Source organism: Mustelus asterias, unplaced genomic scaffold (genome assembly GCF_964213995.1).
Source record: "Mustelus asterias unplaced genomic scaffold, sMusAst1.hap1.1 HAP1_SCAFFOLD_451, whole genome shotgun sequence".
Classification (NCBI taxonomy): Eukaryota; Metazoa; Chordata; class Chondrichthyes; order Carcharhiniformes; family Triakidae; genus Mustelus; species Mustelus asterias.
In genome coordinates this window covers 137,722-160,998 of record NW_027590404.1, presented here as the reverse complement: position 1 = coordinate 160,998, position 23,277 = coordinate 137,722, and the positions used below count along the sequence as shown (strand labels likewise).

Below are 23,277 nucleotides of genomic sequence, written 5' to 3'. Positions count from 1 at the left end.
GTAAATGGTTTCAGTTCCTGCACACCAGCTCTTGGGGTGGAGGCTGAGTTTGCAGGCAGAAATACTGGACCTATTATTGTCAGTTTTCTGTTAATACTTTACATATCAACGTTTTAGCAATCTGTTCATCATGTGTACAAATATAATTTTTTGATGAGGTTTCTTTTGCAGCCTTGGTCAAATATTTGGTGAATGTGTATTTTTAAATACTGTAATAATTGTAATTTCTGGCAATTGATGCGACAGTAAACCGTTGTGAATATTTGTAGATATGCCCTTGAGATTGTTTCAGTTCTGGGAATAATTGTTCTGACCAATTCCTATCTCTGGAGGGTAGCAGTAAACTTCCAGGGATTTAGATTTTGATGCAGATTTATTCAGAGTGTAATTTCAAATGGAAACCATTGCATTTTATAATTCTGTCCTGTTGGTACCAAATATTCTGTGTGTTGAGCTCCAGTGGCTACTGTCCCTCTGCCCAAATAGGTCCTTCATCTACCAAAGAGTTCTGCCCTTGAATGAAGGGCCACAGATGTGTTGTGTCCAGTCTTCATTTTGCTGTCTGCTTGTGTGGGGTTCATATCGACAGGGTCTGGTGATATGGAATGTATAGCCTGGAAATTGACCATCCACTGAACTGGTCAATGCCAGTGTTTGTGTTCCACGTCATCCTCCCTCCACCCCTCTTCATCTAACCCAGTTAGGCATATCCTTCTATTCCTTTCTGTTTATATAGCTTCTTCTTTAATCCGTCTATTTTATGTGTCTCAGTCCAGGCAGGGGTTGCAAACTGGAGTCTCCAGGAAAATAAAAGTAAAGGATACTGCAGACCTGGGAGAAAAACCATGGCTCATTAAAGAAATTGTTCTACTTTCATTTTCTTGTGAATACTTATGTTAATTGTTGAAGCTGTGAGAAGATGGTGAAGAATCTTTGATTTGATTTATTATTGTTACATGTATTAGTATACAGTGAAAAGTATTGTTTCTTGTGTGCTATACAGACAAATCATACTGTTCATAGAGAAAGAAATGAGAGGGTGCAGAATGTAGTGTTACAGTTATAGCTAGAATCAGCTAGTTTGGTAATGAAGACTCTTACTTTCCAAGCGGCGTTGGGAAGGCAAGGCACTAGGAGAGGTCACGTCATGTAACCAATGGTGGGAGTGGGCTGGAGTGGAATCACTGGGGGGAGGAGTTATTATCCTAGGTGGCTGTAACATCGATCTTCCAGGAGAGCTCAAATTCCCCCGAGACACTTCCTCCAGCATGTTGAGGAAGCTGATCCTCTGCCCATTTCATATTGGAACCATGTTCATCCCGCTGACTGGTGGAGCAGCATGTGGGGGGAGGGGCCGAGAGAGAGTGCGGGGGGGGGGGGGGGGGGGGGAAGAAAAGAAAGAGTGTGTGGGGTTGGGGGGGAGAAAGAGAGTGTGGGGTTGGGGGGAGAAAGAGAGTGTGGGGTTGGGGGGGAGAAAGAGAGTGTGGGGTGGGGGGGGGGGAGAAAGAGAGTGTGGGGTGGGGGGGGGGAGAAAGAGAGTGTGGGGTGGGGGGGGGGAGAAAGAGAGTGTGGGGTGGGGGGGGGGAGAAAGAGGGGGTGGGGGGGGGGGAGAAAGAGAGTGTGGGGTGGGGGGGGGGAGAAAGAGAGTGTGGGGTGGGGGGGGGGAGAAAGAGAGTGTGGGGTGGGGGGGGGGAGAAAGAGAGTGTGGGGTGGGGGGGGGGAGAAAGAGAGTGTGGGGTGGGGGGGGGGAGAAAGAGAGTGTGGGGTGGGGGGGGGGGAGAAAGAGAGTGTGGGGTGGGGGGGGGGAGAAAGAGAGTGTGGGGTGGGGGGGGGGAGAAAGAGAGTGTGGGGTGGGGGGGGGAGAAAGAGAGTGTGGGGTGGGGGGGGGGGAGAAAGAGAGTGTGGGGTGGGGGGGGGGAGAAAGAGAGTGTGGGGTGGGGGGGGGAGAAAGAGAGTGTGGGGTGGGGGGGGGGGGGGGGAGAAAGAGAGTGTGGGGTGGGGGGGGGAGAAAGAGAGTGTGGGGTGGGGGGGGGGAGAAAGAGAGTGTGGGGTGGGGGGGGGAGAGAAAGTGTGGGGTGGGGGGGGAGAAGGGGTGGGGGGGGGAGAAGGGGTGGGGGGGGGAGAAGGGGTGGGGGGGGGGGAGAAGGGGTGGGGGGGGGGGGGAGAAAGAGTGTGGGGTGTGGGGGGGGGGGGAGAGAAAGAGTGTGGGGTGTGGAGGGGGGGGGAGAGAAAGAGTGTGGGGTGTGGGGGGGGGAGAGAAAGAGTGTGGGTGTGGGGGGGGGGGAGAGAAAGAGTGTGGGGTGTGGGGGGGGGGGAGAGAAAGAGTGTGGGGTGTGGGGGGGGGAGAGAGAAAGAGTGTGGGGTGGGGGGGGGAGAGAAAGGGGGTGGGGGGGGGAGAGAAAGAGTGTGGGGTGGGGTGGGGGGGGGGGGGGAGAGAGAAAGAGTGTGGGGGTGGGGGGGAGAGAGAAAGTGTGGGGTGGGGGGGAGAGAGAAGAGTGTGGGGTGGGGGGTGGGGGGGGAGAGAAGAGTGTGGGGTGGGAGAGAAAGAGTGTGGGGTGGGGGGTGGGGGGGAGAGAAAGAGTGTGGGGTGGGGGGGAGAGAAGAGTGGGGTGGGGGGGGAGAGAAAGAGTGTGGGGTGGGGGGGGAGAGAAAGAGAGTGTGGGGTGGGGGGGGGGAGAGAAAAGAGTGTGGGTAGTAGTGTGGCTGTGAGGTGGGGAGATAAGCACGCGGGAGGGGGGGGGGGGGGAGAGAGTGCGGGGGGCAGCTGCTGCTGTTGGTGTTCCTGCTCTTATTTCAGCAGGCGTTCATGGTATACCCTCATAAGGCCCAGGCTGCAGTGAAGGCTGACAGCAGGAACACTAGATCAATGTGAGTAAAGTTCAGGGTAGGTGAAATGACTTCTAGAAGTTGGACTGTCCCTGTAACGCAGTGGAAGAACACACGACCTGTAACGCAGTGGAAGAACACAATCTACTGTAAACACTTTTCACTTGGGGTAAAAAGCATCCTGTAGTGTCATTGACCCTGTACAATGCTCTCTTCATGTTGACCCTGGAAACCCATGCACCGGCTGTTAAAGGTTCTGAGAGAACCTCTCGGGCGTTCTGCTGGAGGCAAGGCAGATCTGTACAATCAGTTTTGCACTGAGGAAATGGAGAACCTGGAGGAAACCCACACAGACACGGAAAGCGTACAAACTCCACACAGACACCCAAGGCTGGAATCAAATCCAGGTCCCTGGCACTATGAGGCAGCAATGCTTGCCACTGGGTAGAAATACAAAACAACAAGGGGCAAAAAACACAAGTTATTCATAACCCCTTTAACAGTAGTTGGTGTTTGGCCAGGAAATCAGGCACAGTAATCATATGACTTTAAATGTTCAGATAGACCACATAATAGTCATGGAATATATATAAGATGGTTTTCTGGACAGTATATTGAGGTGTCAACTAGGAACTAGGCTAATTTAAATCTAGTGTTGTGCAGTGAGACAGAGTTAATAACCTAGTAAAGCAACCTCAAGTGAATACTTAACACAATATAATTTTAGAGTTTGAAAATGTTTTGAAATCTGAAACTAGGATCTCCAATCAGTATGAGGGATGAGTCTGCAATGGTAGATTGAGAAACTGCAGCAAAAGGTCATTGTACGGTGTATTGTTAACTAATAACTGGAACCTTTGCGGTGCTGTTTGCATTTTACATGGATTAACATTGGCCACATAAAATCATAGAAACCCTACAGTGCAGAAGGAGGCCATTCGGCCCATCGAGTCTGCACCGACCACAATCCCACCCAGGCCCTACCCCCACATATTTACCCACTAATCCCTCTAACCTACGCATTTTAGGATTCTAAGGGGCAATTTTTAACCTGGCCAATCAACCTAACCCGCACATCTTTGGACTGTGGGAGGAAACCAGAGCACCCGGAGGAAACCCACGCAGACACAAGGAGAACATGTAAACTCCACACAGACAGTGACCCAAGCCGGGAATCGAACCCAGGACCCTGGAGCTGTGAAGCAGCAGTGCTAACCACTGCGCTACCGTGCCGCCCTTATAAACTGGATATGGGAGCTGCCCAATATGTGGCTATAAAATCCAACCTGAGGCTACAGCCTTTACCCTCACTAAACACAATTACTGTTAAAATTGTGTTATTTATCACCTTTATTCAAGTTGCCTTAGGGAAGTAGATTAATTTGCATAGCAGCTGTTTTGTTTAGGACTAAAGGCCGAGCAGTTTAAAATTATAAACCCACCAACTTTCAGAAGAGAGTTGTGTAATCATCAGCGAATATCCACACTTTTGACACTAAGGTCAATGTTGAAGCAGCTGAAGATGATTGTGCTTGGGACACTACCCTGAGGAACTCCTGCAATGATGCCCTGGAACCGAGATGGTGGCACTGCTGCCTCACAGCGCCAGGGACCCAGGTAATACAAGGTTACAAGCAATGCTAAACAGCATTAGCACCATGCAAACAATCTCTCAACCAACAGAGCAGATCTAAGTTCTGCAGTCATATCACATCCACTCATGAAGGTGGTGGATAATTAAAACTAAAAAGTATTCCATCCTCTGTGCAAAAGAAAAGGTTGAAGCACTTAACACTTTTGGTTGAAGATGGTTGTGAGTGCATCATTCATCTCAGTCTGTCTGAAGTCCCCAGCATCACAGGTGTCAATCTTCAGCCAATTTGATTCCTTCCACTTGATATCAAAAAACAGTTGAATACATGGAACACAGTAAAGGCCATGTGCCCTGATAACATCCCAGCATTGTACTGAAGGCTTATGCCACAGAACTAGCCCCATCCAGTCCAGCTACAAGCTTCAATATTGACCTGGTGTGTCTTATCCACAGGACAATTAACCCAGTCTGCATTCAATAATTAGTAGTAATCAAAGGTGTTGACAATAGTGCAGTCAATCAGCACTTACTCAGCATTAACCTGCTCACCAATGATTAGTTTGGATTTTAACAATTCCAAAAGAGAGTGACTGCTCTTCCCATCAAAGCAACAATCAACCAACTGCAAACTCAAGAAGCTGCAGCAAAATGGAAGTTAGTTGTAATCAAGAGAAACTCTCGATCAGAATCATTTGTGGCACAAAAGAAGATGGTTGTGGTTGTTGGAGGCCATTCAATCTATATTCATGACTTGGACACAGTCAAATTTGCAAACGACACTAAAATAAATGGGAAAGCAAGTTGGAATGGGCAAATAAGAAATTTATGAATGGATATGGGTAGGTTAGGTGAGCAGGCCAAAATTTAGCAGATGGAATTTAACATGGATAAATGTGAGGTTACCTACCCATTTTGGGTGGAGGAATAAAAAGACAATTTATCTTAAACTGAGAGAAACTTAAAAATGCTTTGGTGCAAAGGGATCTGGGTGTCCTCTTGCATGAATTGCAGAAAGTTAGTATGCAGGTACAGCAGGTAATAAGGCAAATAGAACTTTGACATTCATTGCTATTAGGGTGGAGTATATAGGAAAGTGCTTATGTATTGAGCATTGGTGAGACCGCATCTGGAGTATTGAGTTCAGTTTTGGTCCCCTTACTTAAGGATGTAAATACACTAGAGGCAGTTCAGAGAAGGTTCACTAGATTGATTCCAGGGATGAAGGGCTTGTGTTATGAGGAGAGATTGAGCAGTTTAGGCCTATACTCACTGGAGTTTAGGGCGGCACGGTGGTTGGCACGGTGGTTAGCACTGCTGCCTTTCAGCGCCAGGAACCTGAGTTTGATTCCCAGCTTGGGTCACTGCCTGTGTGGAGTCTGTATGTTCTCCATGTGTCTGTGTGGGTTTCCTCTGGATGTTCCGGTTTCTTCCCACACTTGAAAGATGTGCAGGTTAGGTGGATTGGCCATGCTAAATTGCCCCTTGGTGTCAGGGGACTAGCTGGGTAAATGCATGGGATTATGGGGATAGGGCTTGGGTGGGACTGTAGTTGGTGCAGGCTCGATGGGCCGAATGGCCTCCTTCACTGTAGTGATTCTAGAATCTAATTGAGGTGTACAAGATGCTAAATGGGAGTGACAGGGTAGAAGAGCGGATGTAGGACATTCTAGAATGAAGGGCAGAGTTCTAGGCAAAGGGCTGGCAGATTTAAAACAAAAATGAGGAGTTACTGCTTCACCCGAAGAATTGTGAATCTATGGAATTCCCTACCCCACAGTGCAGTGGATGCCGGAACACTCAGAAAATTTGAGATGATAGATATGTTTTTAATGAGTAGCAAGATGAAGGATTATGGGGAGTGGGCAGGAAGGTGGAGTTGAGGCTGAGATGAGATCAGCCATGATCGTATTGAATGGCAGGCGGAGCAGGCTTAAGGGGCTGAATTGTCGGCTGCTGCTCCTAGTTCTTAACATAGAATCCCTACAGTGAGAAGAGATCATTCAGCCCATTGAGTCTACACCAACTCTCTGACAGAGCATCCCACTCAGGCCCTCTCTCCTACCCGATCCCCACAACCCCACACATATACCATGGCTAATCCATCTAACCTACACATCTTGGGACAAAGAGTCAATTTATCATGGATAATCCACCTAACCTGCACATCTTTGGAGTGTGGGAGGAAACCGGAGCACCCGGAGGAAACCCACGCAGACATGGGAAGAACATGCAAACTCCACACAGTCACCCAAGGCCAGAATTGAACCAGGGTCCCTGGCGCTGTGAGACAGCAGTGCTAACCACTGTACCACCCATCTCAGTTCCAGGGAAGTGTCCTAAGCCCAAGCATCTTCAACTGCTTCATCATTGACCTGAAGTGTCAAAAGTGTTTATGGAGCACACTAGAATGATAGGGAGTGGGATAGCTTGATCTTGGTTTCGGAAAAGGTTCGGCACAACATCGTGGGCCAAAGGGCCTGTACTGTGCTGTACTGTTCTATGTTCTAAAAGTGGGGATATTGGTTGATTTGTGACTATTCAGATACTGAAGCAGTCTATATCCATATGCAGAAGTCCTCGGTAACATTCAAACTTGGAATGATAAGTGGTATTAACATTCCCGCCACACAAGTGCCAGTCAATGCCCATTTCTAACAAGAGAGTCTAACCATCACCCTTTGAAAATTATAGCATTTTCAATCCACCATTAATAGACCATAAGACCATAAGACATAGGAGCGGAAGTAAGGCCATTCGGCCCATCGAGTCCACTCCACCATTCAATCATGGTTGATTTCAACTCCATTTACCCGCTCTCTCCCCATAGCCCTTAATTCCTCGAGAAATCAAGAATTTATCAATTTCTGTCTTGAAGACGCTCAACGTCTCGGCCTCCACAGCCCTCTGTGGCAATGAATTCCACAGACCCACCACTCTCTGGCTGAAGAAATTTCTCCTCATCTCTGTTCTAAAGTGACTCCCTTTTATTCTAAGGCTGTGCCCCCGCGTCCTAGTCTCCCCTGTTAATGGAAACAACTTCCCTACGTCCATCCTATCTAAGCCGTTCATTATCTTGTAAGTTTCTATCAGATCTCCCCTCAACCTCCTAAACTCCAATGAATATAATCCCACGATCCTCAGACGTTCATCGTATGTCAGGCCTACCATTCCTGGGATCATCCGTGTGAATCTCCGCTGGACCCGCTCCAGTGCCAGTATGTCCTTCCTGAGGTGTGGGGCCCAAAATTGCTCACAGTACTCCAAATGGGGCCTAACCAGTGCTTTATAAAGCCTCAGAAGTACATCCCTGCTTTTGTATTCCAAGCCTCTTGAGATAAATGACAACATTACATTTGCTTTCTTAATTACGGACTCAACCTGCAAGTTTACCTTTAGAGAATCCTGGACTAGGACTCCCAAGTCCCTTTGCACTTTAGCATTATGAATTTTGTCACCGTTTAGAAAATAGTCCATGCCTCTATTCTTTTTTCCAAAGTGTACGACCTCGCACTTGCCCACGTTGAATTTCATCAGCCACTTCTTGGACCACTCTCCTAAACTGTCTAAATCTTTCTGCAGCCTCCCCACCTCCTCAATACTACCTGCCCCTCCACCTATCTTTGCATCATCGGCAAACTTGGCCAGAATGCTCCCAGTCCCGTCATCTAGATCGTTAATATATAAAGAGAACAGCTGTGGCCCCAACACTGAACCCTGCGGGACACCACTTGTCACCGGTTGCCATTCTGAGAAAGAACCTTTTATCCCAACTCTCTGCCTTCTGTCTGACAGCCAATCGTCAATCCATGTTAGTACCTTGCCTCGAATACCATGGGCCCTTATTTTACTCAGCAGTCTCTGAATACCCTGGGGGTTACCATTGACCAGGAATTGAACTGAACCAGCCATATAAATACTGTGTGCATCATACAGGGACAGAGGTTGGGAGTAATTCACCTCATCGGACAGACTTCAGGGAGCCAGCAGAAGTATCACAGAATCATAGAAACCCTACAGTGCAGAAAGAGGCCATTTGGCCCATCGAGTCTGCACCGACCACAATCCCACCCAGGCCCTACCCCCATATCCCTGCATATTTACCCGCTAATCCCTCTAACCTACACATCTCAGGACACTAAGGGGCAATTTTAGCATAGCCAATCAACCTAACCCGCACATCTTTGGACTGTGGGAGGAAACCGGAGCACCCGGAGGAAACCCACGCTGACAGGAGGAGAATGTGCAAACTCCACGCAGACAGTGACCCAAGCTGGGAATCGAACCCAGGTCCCTGGAGCTGTGAAGCAGCAGTGCTAACCACTGTGTTACCGTGCCACCCTCGAGTATATCAGTAGAGAAGAGCATGGCAGCAACAGCACCATGCATACCTGAAATAAGATGCCAACCTCTTGAAGCTACAGCACAGGAATACCTGCATGCTAAACAGTACTTGATGGAACAAAGCGTCCCACAACCAATTGATCCGAACAAAGTTCTACACAGTCTGCCGTATCCAGTCAGTATGTTGGTGGACAATTAAACAACCGAAGGAGGAGGCAGCTCCACAAATATCCCCATCCTCAATAACGTGGAAAGCCATCAGTGCAAAAAACAAGGCTGAAGCCTTGGATAGGTAACTGGCTATCTGATCGAAGACAGAGGGTGGTAGTGGATGGAAAATTTTCGGATTGGAGGCAGGTTGCTAGTGGAGTGCCACAGGGATCAGTGCTTGGTCCTCTGGCTCTTTGTGATTTTTATTAATGACTTAGAGGGGGCTGAAGGGTGGATCAGTAAATTTGCTGATGACACCAAGATTGGTGGATGAGGTGGAGGGCTGTTGTAGGCTGCAAAGAGACACAGATAGGATGCAAAGCTGGGCTGAAAAATGGCAAATGGAGTTTAACCCTGATAAATGTGAGGTGATTCATTTTGGTAGGACAAATTTAAATGTGGATTACAGGGTCAAAGGTAGGGTTCTGAAGACTGTGGAGGAACAGAGAGATCTTGGGGTCCATATCCACAGATCTCTAAAGGTTGCCACTCAAGTGGATAGAGCTGTGAAGAAGGCCTATAGTGTGTTAGCTTTTATTAACGGGGGTTGGAGTTTAAGAGCCGTGGGGTTATGCTGCAACTGTACAGGACCTTGGTGAGACCACATTTGGAATATTGTGTGCAGTTCTGGTCACCTCACTCTAAGAAGGATGTGGAAGCGCTGGAAAGAGTGCAGAGGAGATTTACCAGGATGCTGCCTGGTTTGGAGGTTAGGTGTTATGAGGAAAGGTTGAGGGAGCTCGGGCTGTTCTCTCTGGAGCGGAGGGGGCTGAGGGGAGACTTAATAGAGGTTTATAAAATGATGAGAGTGAACGTTCAAAGACTATTTCCTCAGGTGGATGGAGCTATTACAAGGGGGCATAACTATAGGGTTCATGGTGGGAGATATAGGAAGGATATCAGAAGTAAGTTCTTTACGCAGAGAGTGGTTGGGGTGTGGAATGGACTGCCTGCAGTGATAGTGGAGTCAGACACTTTAGGAACATTTAAGCGGTTATTGGATAGGCACATGGAGCACACCAGGATGATAGGGAGTGGGATAGCTTGATCTTGGTTTCAGCTAAAGCTCGGCACAATATCGTGGGCCTAAGGGCCTGTTCTGTGCTGTTCTATGTTCTAAGCATCATTAGCCAGAAATGCCAAGTCGATGATCTGTCTGGAACTCAAGTCAGGAATGAGATGGAATTTGCACTTGCAGCTCCAATACTCAAAGTTCAGCATCAACCAGGACAAAGCAGCTCACTTGATTGGCATCCCTTTACCCACCTTCAAACTGTTATTGCTCCATCACAATTACACAGTGGCACTGTGTTTGCACTGCCTATAACAGCCAGCAACTTGCCCAGCCTCATTCAACAGCACTTTTGAAACCTGTGATCTCTGCCATCTGGAAAGAGGAGGGGGCTGAAGGGTGGATCAGTAAATACATGGGAACACAACCACCTGCAAGGTCCCCTCCAAGCCACTCACCTGACTTGGAAATATATCACCTTTCCTTCACTGTCGCTGCGTAAAAGTCCTGGAACTCCCTTCCTAACAGCACTGTGGGTGTACCTACACCAGGTGGACTGCAGAGGCTCACTGCCACCTTCTTAAGGGTAAGAAATGCTGACCTTGCCAGTGACACTCACATCCCAAGAAAGAATAAAGAACGTGTGGCGCTCTGGAAGCCTGAGCTACAATCAGATAAACAAAGGATCAGCAGCGCAGAGAGAAACTTTATTAAATTGACACACTTCCTTCATATCTGATCATAGATAGTTCCTGGTACAAACATCCCTTTTCCTCACATCAATTACGATTCTACGACTGGTCACTGTGACGATTTGGATTTGGGTTACTATGGACAATGTCAAACTCTTCCCATCGATTTAATTCTTCTTGCCATACCACCATTTGTCCACTGCAGAGAGAGAGAAAGAGAGAGATTGTTACAAAAGAGCTTGATTCAGGACATTCCTCTTTAATAGCAATTGCATCTCAGCATCACAGACTTGTTCAAGATCAGAACTGCCCAGATGGAGGCCATTTAGCCCACCATGTCAATACTGGCTCTCTGTAGAACTATCCAGTTAGTCCCATTCCCCCACCCTATAAAGTTTTAAAGTAAAGTTAAAGTTTATTAGTGTCACAAGTCGGCTTACATTAACACTGCAATGAAGTTACTGTGAAAATCCCCTAGACACCAGGGGCTCCGGCGCCTGTTCGGGTACACCGAGGGAGAATTTAGCATGGCCAATTCACCTAACCAGCACGTCTTTCAGACTGTGGGAGGAAACTGTAGCACCCGAGGAAACGCATGCAGACACGGTGAGAATGTGCAAACTCACCCAGTGACCCATGCCGGGAAACGAACCTGGGTCTCTGGCGCTGTGAGAAAGCTGTGCTAACCATAGAACATAGAACAGTACAGCACAGAACAGGCCCTTCGGCCCACGATGTTGTGCCGAGCTTTATCTGAAACCAAGATCAAGCTATCCCACTCCCTATCATCCTGGTGTGCTCCATGTGCCTATCCAATAACCGCTTAAATGTTCCTAAAGTGTCTGACTCCACTATCACTGCAGGCAGTCCATTCCACACCCCAACCACTCTCTGCGTAAAGAACCTACCTCTGATATCCTTCCTGTATCTCCCACCACGAACCCTATAGTTATGCCCCCTTGTAATAGCTCCATCCACCCGAGGAAATAGTCTTTGAACGTTCACTCTATCTATCCCCTTCATCATTTTATAAACCTCTATTAAGTCTCCCCTCAGCCTCCTTCGCTCCAGAGAGAACAGCCCTAGCTCCCACAACCTTTCCTCATAAGACCTACCCTCCAAACCAGGCAGCATCCTGGTAAATCTCCTCTGCACTCTTTCCAGCGCTTCCACATCCTTCTTATAGTGAGGTGACCAGAACTGCACACAATATTCCAAATGTGGTCTCACCAAGGTCCTGTACAGTTGCAGCATAACCCCACGGCTCTTAAACTCCAACCCCCTGTTAATAAAAGCTAACACACTATAGGCCTTCTTCACAGCTCTATCCACTTGAGTGGCAACCTTTAGAGATCTGTGGATATGGACCCCAAGATCTCTCTGTTCCTCCACAGTCTTCAGAACCCTACCTTTGACCCTGTAATCCACATTTAAATTAGTCCTACCAAAATGAATCACCTCACATTTATCAGGGTTAAACTCCATTTGCCATTTTTCAGCCCAGCTTTGCATCCTATCTATGTCTCTTTGCAGCCTACAACAGCCCTCCACCTCATCAACTACTCCACCAATCTTGGTGTCATCAGCAAATTTACTGATCCACCCTTCAGCCCCCTCCTCTAAGTCATTAATGAAAATCACAAAGAGCAGAGGACCAAGCACTGATCCCTGCGGCACTCCGCTAGCAACCTGCCTCCAATCCGAAAATTTTCCATCCACCACCACCCTCTGTGTTCGATCAGACAGCCAGTTACCTATCCAATCGGCCAACTTTCCCTCTATCCCACACCTCCTCAGTTTCATCATAAGCCAACCATGGGGGACCTTATCAAACGCCGTACTAAAATTCATGTATATGACATCAACTGCCCTATCTTCATCAACACACTTAGTTACCTCCTCAAAAAATTCAATCAAATTTGTGAGGCACGACTTGCCCTTCACGAATCCGTGCTGACTATCCCGGATTAATCCGCATCTTTCTAAATGGTCGTAAATCCCATCTCTAAGGACCTTTTCCATCAATTTACCAACCACCGAAGTAAGACTAACCGGTCTATAATTACCAGGGTCATTTCTATTCCCTTTCTTAAACAGAGGAACAACATTCGCCATTCTCCAGTCCTCTGGCACTATCCCTGTGGACAGCGATGACCTAAAGATCAAAGCCAAAGGCTCTGCAATCTCATCCCTTGCCTCCCAAAGAATCCTAGGATACATTTCATCAGGCCCAGGGGACTTATCGACCTTCAGTTTATTCAAAACTGCCAGGACATCCTCCCTCCGAACATCTATTTCCTCCAGCCTATTAGCCTGTAACACCTTCTCTTCCTCAAAAACATGGCCCCTCTCCTTGGTGGACACTGAAGAAAAGTATTCATTCATCACCTCGCCTATCTCTACTGACTCCATACACAAGTTCCCACTACTGTCCTTGACCGGCCCTAACTCACCCTGGTCATTCTTTTATTCCTCACATAAGAGTAAAAAGCCTTGGGGTTTTCCTTGATCCGACCCGCCAAGGACTTCTCGTGTCCCCTCCTAGCTCTCCTAAGCCCCTATTTCAGCTCATTCCTTGCTAACTTGTAACCCTCAATCGAGCCATCTGAACCTTGTTTCCTCATCCTTTTCACAAGACATTCCACCTCTTTCGTGAACCATGGTTCCCTCACTCAGCCATTTCCTCCTTGCCTGACAGGGACATACCTATCAAGGACATCCAGTATTTGTTCCTTGAAAAAGTTCCACTTTTCATGAGTTCCTTTCTCTGACAGTTTCTGTTCCCAACTTATGCCCCCTAATTCTTGCCTAATCGCATCATAATTACCTCTCCCCCAATTGTAAACATTGCCCTGCTGTAAGGCCCTATCCCTCTCCATTGCAATAACAAAAGACACCGAATTGTGGTCACCAACTCCAAAGTGCTCTCCCACAACCAAATCTAACACTTGGCCCGGTTCATTACCCATTACCAAATCCAATGTGGCCTCACCTCTTGTCGGCCTATCCACATATTGTGTCAGGAAACCCTCCTGCACACACGCACAAAAACTGCCCCATCCGAACTATTTGACCTACAAAGGCTCCAATCAATATTTGGAAAGTTAAAGTCCCCCATGACAACTACCCTGTGACCCCCACACATATCCATAATCTGCTTAGCAATTTCTTCCTCCACATCTCTATTACTATTTGGGGGCCTATAGTAAACTCCTAACAACGTGACTGCTCCTTTCCGATTTCTAACCTCAGCCCATATTACCTCAGTGTGCAGATCCCCCTCGAAGTGCCTTTCCGCAGCCGTTAAACTATCCTTGATTAACAATGCCACTCCTCCACCTCTTTTACCAGCTTCCCTACACTTAGTGAAACATCTATACCCCGGAACGTCCAACAACCATTCCTGTCCTTGTTCTACCCACGTCTCCGTAATGGCCACAACATCGTAGTCCCAAGTACCAATCCACGCCCCAAGTTCATCTACCTTGTTCCAGATGCTCCTTGCATTGAAGTAGACACACTTCAACCCACCTTCCTGTCTACCGGTACCCACCCTTGACCCTGATACCTCACCACCCTCACTGACTTCTGGACTACAACTCCTTTTCCCACTCCCCTGACAAATTAGTTTAAACCCCCCTGAAGAGCCGTAACAAATTTCCCTCCTAGGATATTGGTGCCCCTCTGGTTCAGGTGCACCCTGTCCTGTTTATACAGGTCCCACCTTCCCCAGAATGTGTTCCAATTATCCACGTATCTGAAACCCTCCCTCCTACACCATTCCTGCAACCACATGTTTAACTGCACTCTCTCCCTGTTCCTCAACTCGCTATCACGTGGCACCGGCAACGTACCAGAGATGACCACATGTTTCGTCTTGGCTCTCAGCTTCCAGCCCAGCTCCAGAAATTCCTGTTTTAAATCCTCGTCCCTTCTCTTACCTATGTCATTGGTACCAATGTGTACCACGACTTGTGATTGTTTCCCCTCCCCCTTCAGAATCCGGAAAACACGGTCTGAGATGTCACGGACCTTGGCATCCGGTAGGCAACATACCATCCGTGAGTCTCTTTTGCTGCCACAGAACCTCCTACCTATCCCTCTAACTAACGAGTCCCCAATAACTATTGCCCTCCCGCTCTGCCCCTTACCCTCCCGAGCCACAGAGACGGACACAGTGATGGAGATCCTCTCACTGCGGCTCACCACTGGTATGTCATCCCCCTCAACCGTATCCAAAGCGGAATACTTGTTGCTAAGGGGAACGACCACCGGGGATCCCTGCACGGACTGCTTCCTCCCAGTCCCTCTCACCGTCACCCATCTGTTTTCATTCCTCGGAGTAACTGTATCCCTAAAGCTTCTGTCTATGGCCACCTCTGCGTCCCTAATGATCCTAAGTTCATCCAACTCCAGCTCCAGTTCCCTAACACGGTTTTGGAGGAGCTGCAGATGGGTGCACTTCCCACAGGTGTAATCAACAGGGACACTGTCGTCGTCCCTCACCTCAAACATAGTGCAAGAGGAACATAACACTGCCTGCACACCCATCCCCTCTAGATACCTTGCCAGTACCAGGTAGAAACAGCAAAAATGAATTAAACTCACCCCTGCTCGTCCTTTCTGCCTAAGCTCTGTGAGCCAAAGCCTTATAGCTCACACTCTGCTTCCCACGCACTCCCTGCCCGCTCCCGACACTGCCCGCTGTATACTGCAGCCTACCTTTTCTACTTCACGCGCTTAAAAAACCCTTCCCAGACTCCTTAACAGGCCACTTCCAGTTTTCACTTTAAACTTAAAATTCTACTGCAAAAGTAAAGGCCAAAAAAAAAACACACACTAGCTGACTAATTAAATAAATAAACAATTCAATTAATCTCTCACCAGCACTGCTGCCTCCAATCACTCCCTCTCAGCTTGCTCCAGTGGAACAATGAGCTGTCTCACCACTGTGAGACAGCTGTGCTAACCACTGTGAGACAGCTGTGCTAACCACTGTGCCACCGCCATCCCTGTAGCTCTGCAAGTTTATTTCAGTCAAGCTATCCAATTTCACTCTGAAATCATTGATCATTTTTGCTTCCATTACACATACTGCAGGGGCGGGGGGGTGGAGAAACGGAGGAGCGCACGCTGGAGAAGGGAGGCATGCGCCCCTGCCTGCATGCACTCCTCCTCCCCACTCCCCCGCCAGGGTGCATGGTGGAAGCAATGATGATCATGTGTGCATGTGCATTGGGGAGGCGCGCGTGTCATATTACAGCAAGGATGTAATTGCACTGAGGAAAGCGCAGAGAAGATTTATTAGAACGTTGCCTGGGCTGGAGAATTGTAGCTATGAGAAAGATTAGGGTTGGTTTCCTTGGAACATAGAAGGTGCATTTGGCAAGAATATCAAATTTTAACGGGAACATGAGAAGCTGCTGCTGATTGGTTGGCCAGGTCTGATTGGTTGGCCAGGTCTGATTGGTAGAGGATTCGTCACAGAGAATGAAACAGGGAACAGTTAACTGCCAAGCTCTTTTGAAATGCAAACCGGACAAATCTACTCTGATTGGCGAAGGCATTGCCATGGAGGGAATGGGTGTCCCCCAAGTGTTTTAGCTGAAAAGGTGCAAAGCGTGGATTTGTTCTTCCTGTTTGCAAAGTGCTGTTGCTGTGCGTAGATATGTGTAGCTTCGAGCATGCCAAAGGAAGCCTGACTGCAAAGGCACGATCTTCCAGCTCTTCACGCCAGTGGGGTCTTCTCCTCCCACCGAAGACGCGTCCCCGCCACGTGTTTCCTGGCAATGTGGGGTGGAATCAATGGGAAATCCCATTGACAGCAGCGGGACCAGAAGATTCCACCGCCGGCCAACAGTGTGCCACCTCCCGCTGCCGGGAAACACACTGCAGGGAGGCCAAAGAATCCCGGTCATAATTTTCAATTGGTTGTTAGTGTTGGTGTGAATAGAGGATTGGTTAACAGATAGAAAGCAGAGAGCAGGTGTAACTGGTGTAATCAGCAGGTTTGCGGATGACACGAAGATGGCTGGACTTGCGGATAGCGAAGAGCATTGTCGGGCAATACAGCAGGATATAGATAGGCTGGAAAATTGGGCGGAGAGGTGGCAGATGGAGTTTAATCCGGATAAATGCGAAGTGATGCATTTTGGAAGAAATAATGTAGGGAGGAGTTATACAATAAATGGCAGAGTCATCAGGAGTATAGAAACACAGAGGGACCTAGGTGTGCAAGTCCACAAATCCTTGAAGGTGGCAACACAGGTGGTGAAGAAGGCATATGGTATGCTTGCCTTTATAGGACGGGGTATAGAGTATAAAAGCTGGAGTCTGATGATGCAGCTGTATAGAACGCTGGTTAGGCCACATTTGGAGTACTGCGTCCAGTTCTGGTCGCCGCACTACCAGAAGGACGTGGAGGCGTTAGAGAGAGTGCAGAGAAGGTTTACCAGGATGTTGGCTGGTATGGAGGGTCTTCGCTATGAGGAGAGATTGGGTAGACTGGGTTGTTCTCCTTGGAAAGACGGAGAATGAGGGGAGATCTAATAGAGGTGTACAAGATTATGAAGGGTATAGATAGGGTGAACGGTGGGAAGCTTTTTCCCAGGTCGGAGGTGACGATCACGAGGGGTCACGGGCTCAAGGTGAGAGGGGCGAAGTATAACTCAGATATCAGAGGGATGTTTTTTACACAGAGGGTGGTGGGGGCCTGGAATGCGCTGCCAAGTAGGGTGGTGGAGGCAGGCACGCTGACATTGTTTAAGACTTACCTGGATAGTCACATGAGCAGCCTGGGAATGGAGGGATACAAACGATTGGTCTAGTTGGACCAAGGAGCGGCACAGGCTTGGAGGGCCGAAGGGCCTGTTTCCTGTGCTGTACTGTTCTTTGTTCAGAAACAGGGCTTTTTCAAGCTGCGGGGCAATGAATAATGGATTTATTTCCGTAAGGATCCATGCTGGGGCCTCAGCTCTTTTCCATCTAAGTCATTAATCTAGATCAGGGGTCTCCAAATTACGGCCCGCAGTGGGCCACATCCGGCCCGCAGCCAGTGGGGCGGGACGGGATTCCTGCTGCCGAAAACACTCCCGCGTCCGGAACCCCGCCGCTGACTCAGGATCCGGACGCGGGGACGGAAGCCACAGGCCGGACATTTGCTGCCGCTCCGCGCGGTGTCTGATGGACCCATGGGAATCCCTGCCCTCTTTGCCAGCCTATTGTCCAATCAGAGCTGCCGTCCTGTGACTGACAGTTCATTAAACGAATCAGCAATTGAGACATCTGTTATCCAATTGCCGCTCTGCATTGACTGAGTGACAGCTGCTTTATCCAATCTGTAAGCTCCATCTGTCTGAAATGAGCGAGAACAATGACAATGATGGCGGCAATTCAGACCAATTCAGGTATGGAAGGAAAAAGGAAAAGAAAAGTGGACAGTGAGTGCCGCCTGTTTAATGAAGAATGGGGTGTAAAGTACTTCTTTGTACAAGCAGGTGATAAAGCCTTGTGTGTCATGTGCAACGAAACTGTTGCAGGTTTGAAGGAGTACAATGTACGTCGGCACTATGAGACCAAACATGAACCAAGTTATTCCCAATTCACAGGAACACAGCGTTCGGAAAAATTTGAATCAATGCAATGCAGGTTGCTTTCCCAACAAGCTTTTTTTACGCAGAAGATAACTGAAAATGAAGCTTTAACCAGGGCCAGTTACAAACTAGCTTATGTGTTGGCTAAAAGAGGAAAGCCATTCACCGATGGAGATCTCATCAAAGAGTGTATAATGGAAGCAGTGGAAGAGTTATGCCCAGAGAAAGCAAATCTGTTCAAAATCATCAGTCTTGCACCAAATACTGTTGCTCGTAGAATTGAGGATAGAGGAAGCAATATATTTCATCAAATTGCAGACAAAGCAAGAAACTTTCAGTTGTATTCTCTCGCACTTGATGAATCGACTGATGTGTGTGACACATCACAACTCCTAGTATTCATCCGTGGCGTCGACAGTGAATTTAATGTGACATAAGAATTAGCATCAGTGCATAGCATGCACAGCACAGTAACTGGAGAAGACATCTTCAAAGAATTGCAAAAAACTGTGTTAGAATATAACCTGGGGTGGAATAAACTGCAATGCGTGACAATTGATGGAGGAAAGAACATGTCTGGGGTGAAGAAAGGTTTGGTTGGACAAATCACAAAAGCTTGTGAGGTTGGTGGATTCTCAAAGCCCGTGTTTCTGCATTGCATTATCCATCAACAAGCATTGTACGGAAAATATGTGGATATGTCTTGCGTTCTGAAACCTGTTGTTTTCAACAGTGAATTTCATTCGATCTCACAGGCTTAATCATCACCAGTTTCGTGATTTTCTGAAAGAAACTGATTCCGAGTTCGGTGACTTGCCTCATTATACAGCAGTTCGATGGCTTAGTTGTGGAAAGGTTCTATCACGGTTCTTTCAGCTCAGAGAGGAAATTGATTCCTTTCTCACAGAGAAGAATCAACCCGAACCACTTTTATCAAACACTGACTGGCTTTGGAAATTGGCATTTTTTGCAGACGTGACAGGCCATATGAATCAATTGAATCTGAAGTTGCAAGGTGAAACAAATTTGATTTGTGATCTATTTGCGCATGTCAAGGCATTCAGGGCAAAACTGATGCTATTTCAAGGACAGCTGAAAGTTCATAACTTGGTTCATTTTCCATGTTGTGAAAAATTTCATGAAGAAAGTGAAGCAGAATTTCCTTCTTCATTTGCAACAGAAATCATTAAGGACTTGCAAAAACAATTTCAGGAACGATTTTCTGATCTTGATGGAAACGCAGATGAAATAAAGCTGTTTCAAAATCCATTTGGCTACAATGTTGAAACACTCCCAAGTCAGTTTCAAATGGAAATTATTGATCTCCAATCAGATGACATGCTGAAAGACAAGTATCAAGAAGGAAATCTGATCCAATTTTATAAATCTTTGCAGCCTGAGCAGTTTCCAAATTTGAAGCGATTTGCTTGTGGATTTGTATCAGTTTTTGGTACAACGTACCTGTGTGAACAAACATCTTCAAAAATGAAGTATGTCAAGTCCAAATATCGAGCAAATTTATCTGATGAGCATTTGAAATCCATTCTAATAATTGGCTCCTTAAGCTTGAAACCTCAGTTCAGCAATATTTTGAAATTAAAAAAGCAGTTCCATCATTCCCATTAATCTTGTGCAAAACTTCATGATTTGTTGGTTACGATTGAAAACTCCAATTGCCAGAGTTGTGTAGAAAGGTGCAGACTGAATTTCTTTTTGTTTGACCTTTATTAATGGTTCAAGTTTATTTTGAATTTCTTTGCTTTGTTTTACTGAAGTTCTTTCTTGGGGCGTGTTTATTTTTCTTACTGAGTGCCACAAAATTGGGCAAATTCTCCTTTCAAGTAAACATTTGTAAAATTTCAGTAAATAAAATTAATTAAAAAATGAATAGCCTGCTTTTCTCATCTGCAGTTAAGTAATTGATTATTTTGTCAGAGCATTTGCTAATGTTTGACATTTTTATTCATTATATATCATTTCTCAGCACAGCATTGTTTCTTTATAATTGTCACATTTCTCTTTTGTTGTGAATAATATCATGCTGATTACAAAGATGATGCAAATAAAACTTATTCATTCATTTAAATTTTATTCATTCATTTATAAAACTAATTTTTTTTCTTTGGCACCCAAAAATGTGTAAAGTATACGATGTGGCCCTCGTACTGAAAAGTTTGGAGACCCCTGATCTAGATTGTGAGACAGAGTAATTGTATATACATTTGCTGACAGTGCAAAGCTAAATGGGAAGCTAAACTGTGGCAAGGACACAGAGACTGCAAAGAGGTATAGACAGGTTCGGTGCGTGGGTAACAAGATGGCAGATGGAGTATAATGTAGGGAAGTGTGAGATTATTCACCTCAGTTGTAAGAATCGAAAAATCAATATTTTTAACAGGTGTGAAACAGGTGTGTTGATGTTCAAAGAGAATTGAGTGTGCTGACACAAGGAATACAGAAAGCTAGCGTGCAGGTACAGCAAGCAAAGCAATGGCATGTTGGCCTGTATTGCAAGGGGATTGGATACAAGAATAAGTCTTGTTACAATTGCAGAGTATTTTGGTGAAGATATCTGGAATAATGTGCAGTCTTAGTCTTCATATTGAATAAAGATCATCATTGCATTGGAAGGTGTACAGCGAAGATTCACTAAATTGGTTCCTGAGATGAGGAGGTTGTCCTATGATGAGAGGCTGAGTGAATGAGGTCTTTATTTCCCAGATTTCAGAAGAATGAGAAGCAATTTTATTCAAACCTATCATGAAGGAGTTTGATAGGGGGAACGCTGAGGGATTGTTTCTGCTGGTCAGGAATCTAAAACACAGGGACACAGTCTCAGAATAAGGGGCTGATCATTCTGGATTGAGGTGAGGAGTAATTACTTCACTCAAAGGGTTGTGAACCTGTGGAATTCTCAGAGTGTTGTGGATGCTCCATCGTCGAATATATTTAAGGTTGGGATAGACAGAATTTTGCTCTCAGGAATTAAGGGATATGGGAAATGGGCGGTAAAATGGATTGGAAGTCCAAGATCAGCCATGATTGTATTGAAAGGCGGAGCAGGCTTGATGGGCCGAATGGTCTACCCCACTCCTCTGTCTTGTCTCTTGTTGTGTTTTCTCGAAGATGCACAGGTATGGACATGCAGCAATTCGAAATGTACTACACATTGAAGTAAACAGGTCGCTCACACTTCCATGATAATTTAGCGTCTTCACAGACAGAAAGCATCACTCACAGCAGTTTGGCACTCAATGCCAATAACATTTAGAGCAAGCAATGGTAACAAGTTGCATTTGCACCACACAAGTACCAGGTAATGAGTATCATTGAATCATACAAACCCTACAGCACAGAAAGAGGCCATTCGGCCCATCAAGTCTGCACCGACCACAATCCCATCCAGGCCCTACCCCCATACCCCTACATATTTATCCACTAATCCCTCTAACCTACGCATCTCAGGTCACTAAGGGCAATTTTAGCATGGCCAATCAACCTAGCCCGCACATCTTTGGATTGTGGGAGGAAACTGGAGCACCCGGAGGAAACCCACGCAGACACGGGGAGAATGTGCAAACTCCACACAGACAGTGACCCAAACCGGGAATCGAACCCAGGTCCCTGGAGCTGTGAAGCAGCAGTGCTAACCACTGTGCTACCGTGCCACCCCTCAAATAAGCCGAGTATCTCAAATAAATGGTCAATCACCTCCCCGTGACAGTCACTGTCATAACTACCGCTGAATTTCCAAACCCCCTCCCCTCCCCCGCCACACCCCCCCAGCCATTTTCAACGCCCGGGGGGGAATACCGAGGCTACAAGAGGTCAGATGCTGGGTAATATGAAGCAGATGATGCTACAAAGATTTTGCTCAACCTAAATCTAGCTGACCACAAGTATTTGCACAGAGGCATGAATTCTACATTTAATCCTGTCTTGATACAAGAGCTAAAGAAACAGCAGGGAACAGTGAAAAGTAGAAGCTCAGCATGTCTGCACTAATCCCAATCTAATAGAATTAGCTCAGCATTCTGTGATAATAGAGCCCGGTAAGAAGTCTCACAACACCAGGTTAAAGTCCAACAAGTTTATTTGGTAGCACAAGCCACTAGCTTTCAGAACGCTGCCCCTTCATCAGGTGAGTGGGATTTCAGTTCACAAACAGGGCATATAAAGACACAAACTCAAGTTACAAAATAATGGGTGGAATGTGAGTCTTTACAGGTAATCAAGTCTTAAAGGTACAGACAATGTGAGTGGAGAGGGTTAAGCTCAGGTTAAAGAGATGTGTATTGTCTCCAGCCAGGACAGTTAGTGAGATTTTGCAAGCCCAGGCAAGTCGTGGGGGTTACTGATAGTGTGACATGAACCCAAGATCCCGGTTGAGGCCGTCCTCATGTATGAGGAACTTGGCTATCAGTCTCTGCTCTGCGACTCTGCGTTGTCGTGTGTCATGAAGGCCGCCTTGGAGAACGATTACCCGAATATCAGAGGCCGAATGCCCGTGACCACTGAAGTGCTCCCCAACAGGAAGAGAACAGTCTTGCCTGGTGATTGTCGAGCGGTGCTCATTTATCCATTGTCATAATGTCCGCATGGTCTCCCCTATGTACCATGCCTCGGGACATCCTTTCCTGCAGCGTATCAGGTAGACAACGTTGGCCGAGTTGCAAGTGTATGTACCGTGTACTGGTGGATGGTGTTCTCACGTGAGATGATGGCATCCGTGTCGATGGTCCGGCATGTCTTGCAGAGGTTGCTGTGGCAGGGTTGTGTGGTGTCGTGGTCACTGTTCTCCTGAAGGTTGGGTAGTTTGCTGCGGACAATGGTCTGTTTGAGGTTGTGCGGTTGTTTGAAGGCAAGAAGTGGGGTTGTGGGGATGGCCTTGGTGAGATGTTCGTCTTCATCAATGACATGTTGAAGGCTCCGGAGAAGATGATGTCGTAGCCTCTTCGCTCCGGGGAAGTACTGGATGACGAAGGCTACTCTGTCCGCCGTGTCCCGTAT

The 23,277-nt window shown here is 47.0% G+C and overlaps 1 protein-coding gene across 1 annotated transcript in view; it reads right to left on the bottom strand.

The window, feature by feature from the left end:
- Positions 1-10,669: 10,669 nt before the first annotated feature.
- LOC144486759 (inorganic pyrophosphatase-like) overlaps positions 10,670-23,277 on the bottom strand; it is a 60,316-nt gene continuing 47,708 nt past the window's right edge. The window contains exon 11 of the mRNA XM_078204797.1: positions 10,670-10,874. Coding sequence (XP_078060923.1) covers positions 10,843-10,874 — 32 coding nt within the window. The 3' untranslated portion in view covers positions 10,670-10,842. The remainder of the gene's footprint in view (positions 10,875-23,277) is intronic.